The following is a 1,407-nucleotide window of genomic DNA, read 5'->3' as shown; positions in this document are numbered from 1 at the left end:
AAAAAAAAAAAAAAAAAAAGAAATAAATACGAGAATACCCTCTCATTTCTTTTCCCTTCACCTCCAGGTATATTTGTATGTATGTGAATACACTTGCCCAACATGTATGAATGTAACAGCGGAATGGGTAGAGAATAAGAAGAGGAGAAGCAGGTATTTTCAATCTAATTGTGTAATCCAAATTCCTGATGGATTCCCTCCTTTCTTTTCTTTTTTTTCATCTTTTCTTTTTTCATTTTTTCTTTTTTCATGTTTTCTTCTTCTTGTTCTTCTTCTCTTCGTCTTTGTTTGGAATTACGCCACCGTCTTGGACACAATCGCCGGTCTTTTAAGCATCGCCAATGCATCTGTTGTTTGCTCCACAGTTTCTCCACTCTTCTTCTCTCCTCCTATTTCACTATTATTATTATTATTATTATTATTCTCAGCTGCTGCTGTTGCCTTCTTTCGCTGTGAGGCGAGTACAGGTGCGGGAATATCCCACGTCTCTGTTCCCATCACACGCATTGTGTAGAAGAAGAGACCAATACTGAGTAATCCAAGTGTGATTCCAATATAATTCGCATACCGCCGCTCATCTCCATAAAGCCAATCACGATACATACCAGTCTCATCAAATGTACCCTCACTTTGTGTTTCTCGTAGACGATAATCTTTTCCTCCCGCTACATTAGCGATGAGATTGGCATTTTTCCATCGAACACTGTTATTTAGTTTATGTGCCGTTTTATATACAGGGAGACTGTGGGCCACAGGAGGACCTTTGCGGGCATTACGTTCTCCCGGTTTAAGATCCAACGGTCCTTCAAATAACTCCTTGCGAAATCCACGCCGCTGTTCACATAAAGCCGCTGCTGCTGTTGTTGTTGTTGTTGAATTCACTGTAATGATATGAGAGATGGACATTTTCATGGTTATTCTGGTCATTGCAGAGATGGTTGTGGTGGCACCTTGACGAATACCAATCTTTCTATCAACAGCCATTTGGCTCTTCTTCATATTATTATTATTATTATTAATATTGATATTGCGGTGATAATGGTGGTAGTTACCACTACTATTACTATCACTATCGCTATGGCTGTTTTTATTTCTATATACGGGATGCCGCATGGCTGCGAGGATGCAAGCAGCTGTGTAGGGTGCCTGACGATACATACGCTTCATTTGTGTTTTTTTTTTCTTTTTCTTTTCTCTTTTTCCTTATCGTTATTACTATGTAAACACAAATAAATCAATAAATAAAAAGAAGACCAGAGAATTTCTCCTTGTTGCTTTTTTTTGTTTCCAGCTTATCTATCTATTTTCGTCCTTCTTCTTCCTCTATCCGCTCTATTCCCCTCTGAAAAATATAAGAAGAAAAGAAAAGAAAAGAGTTATTATGGCTATATATATATATATATATAT

At 37.6% G+C, this 1,407-nt stretch overlaps 1 protein-coding gene across 1 annotated transcript; it reads right to left on the bottom strand.

Annotated features, from left to right (window-relative positions):
* Nucleotides 1–294: 294 nt before the first annotated feature.
* Nucleotides 295–1,167, bottom strand: TM35_000381510 (uncharacterized protein; the record flags this gene model as incomplete). The annotated part of the gene is made up of 1 exon (XM_029029565.1): nt 295–1,167. The coding sequence occupies one exon, from the start codon at nt 1,165–1,167 to the stop codon at nt 295–297; it is 873 nt and encodes a 290-aa protein (XP_028879142.1).
* Nucleotides 1,168–1,407: the final 240 nt, after the last annotated feature.

This window comes from Trypanosoma theileri (genome assembly GCF_002087225.1).
Source record: "Trypanosoma theileri isolate Edinburgh chromosome Unknown TM35_Tth_38_V1, whole genome shotgun sequence".
NCBI lineage: Eukaryota > Euglenozoa > Kinetoplastea > Trypanosomatida > Trypanosomatidae > Trypanosoma > Trypanosoma theileri.
The sequence above is the reverse complement of the archived record's forward strand: the minus strand, read 5'-3'. Positions and strand labels throughout refer to the sequence as shown.